Here is a 1,355-nt window from a genome sequence, read left to right as displayed (position 1 = left end):
TACCTACTCTACTAAAGGTGTTCTGAAGGATAGAAAGGGATGGAATACTTCCAATCTCATTTTATGAGGCCAGCATCACCTTGATTCCAAAACCAGACAAATACCCCACCAAAAAGGAGAATTATAGACCAACATCCATGATGAACACAGATGCAAAAGTTCTCAACAAGAAAGTAGCCAATAAGATATAACAGTACATTAAGAAGATTATTCACCATGACCAAGTGGGATTTATCCCCAGGATGCAAGGTTGGTTCAACACTTGTAAACCAATCAGCATACTAGATCACATCAACAAGAGAAAAAACAAGAACCATATGATCCTCTCAATAGATGCAGAGAAAGGATTTGACAAAAATACAGCATCCATTCCTTATCAAAACTCTTCAGGCTGCTGATGGCGAGGAGGTGCTGCGGCTGCTGTGTGTGTGTCTCGGCTCTTCTTCTCCCCCGTGCGGAGGACTTCAGGGTTTTCTGTCACTTCCCAGGTCTTTTTACGGGGGGAAGACCACACACTACACTGTAGGAAAAGCAAATAGAAGCCATGTTTCGAAGACCCGTATTACAGGTATTTCATCAGTTTGTGAGACGCGAGTCTGAAATAGCCAGCAGCTTGGTTCTTGAAAGATCTCTGAACCGTGTGCAGCTGCTTGGGCGAGTGGGTCAGGACCCTGTCATGAGGCAGGTAGAAGGGAAAAACCCAGTCACGATATTTTCTCTAGCGACAAATGAGATGTGGCGGTCAGGGGAGAGTGAAACATACCAAATGGGTGATGTCAGTCAAAAGACAACGTGGCACAGAATATCAGTATTCCGACCAGGTCTCAGAGATGTGGCATATCAGTATGTGAAAAAGGGGTCCCGAATTTATGTAGAAGGGAAAGTAGACTATGGTGAATACACAGACAAAAATAATGTGAGGCGACAAGCAACAACAATCATAGCTGATAACATTATATTTCTGAGTGACCAGACCAAAGAGAAGGCATAGAGTGGACGATTCTCCTTTGGCCATTGTTTGGTACAGTCTCATTTCCAAATCGTGTATAGTCTTTATAGTTCCTAAGGTCAAGAATTAAAATATTCTTTTATATATATAAAAAAAAAAAAAACAAAAACAAAAACTCTTCAAAGTGTAGGGATAGAGGAAACATTCCTCAGCATCTTAAAAGCCATCTATGAAAAGCCCACAGCAAATATCATTCTCAATGGGGAAACACTGAGAGCCTTTCCCCTAAGATCAGGAACACGACAGGGATGCCCACTGTCACCACTGTTATTTAACATAGTACTAGATAGAAGTCCTAGCCTCAGCAATCAGACAACAAAAAGAAATAAAAGGCTTTCAAATTGGC

General features: G+C 41.6%; 1 protein-coding gene across 1 annotated transcript; it reads left to right on the top strand.

Moving 5' to 3' along the window:
• Window positions 1-395: 395 nt before the first annotated feature.
• On the top strand, window positions 396-1,090 carry LOC144324625 (single-stranded DNA-binding protein, mitochondrial). Its single transcript, XM_077916030.1, has one exon. It carries the CDS (start codon window positions 545-547, stop codon window positions 989-991), a length of 447 nt encoding a protein of 148 aa, XP_077772156.1. The 5' UTR covers window positions 396-544; the 3' UTR covers window positions 992-1,090.
• The last annotated feature ends 265 nt before the right edge of the window (window positions 1,091-1,355 follow it).

This window comes from Canis aureus, chromosome 12, assembly GCF_053574225.1.
Source record: "Canis aureus isolate CA01 chromosome 12, VMU_Caureus_v.1.0, whole genome shotgun sequence".
Taxonomy (NCBI): domain Eukaryota; kingdom Metazoa; phylum Chordata; class Mammalia; order Carnivora; family Canidae; genus Canis; species Canis aureus.
Note: the sequence above shows the minus strand (reverse complement) of the source record. Positions and strands in the feature narration are given on the sequence as shown.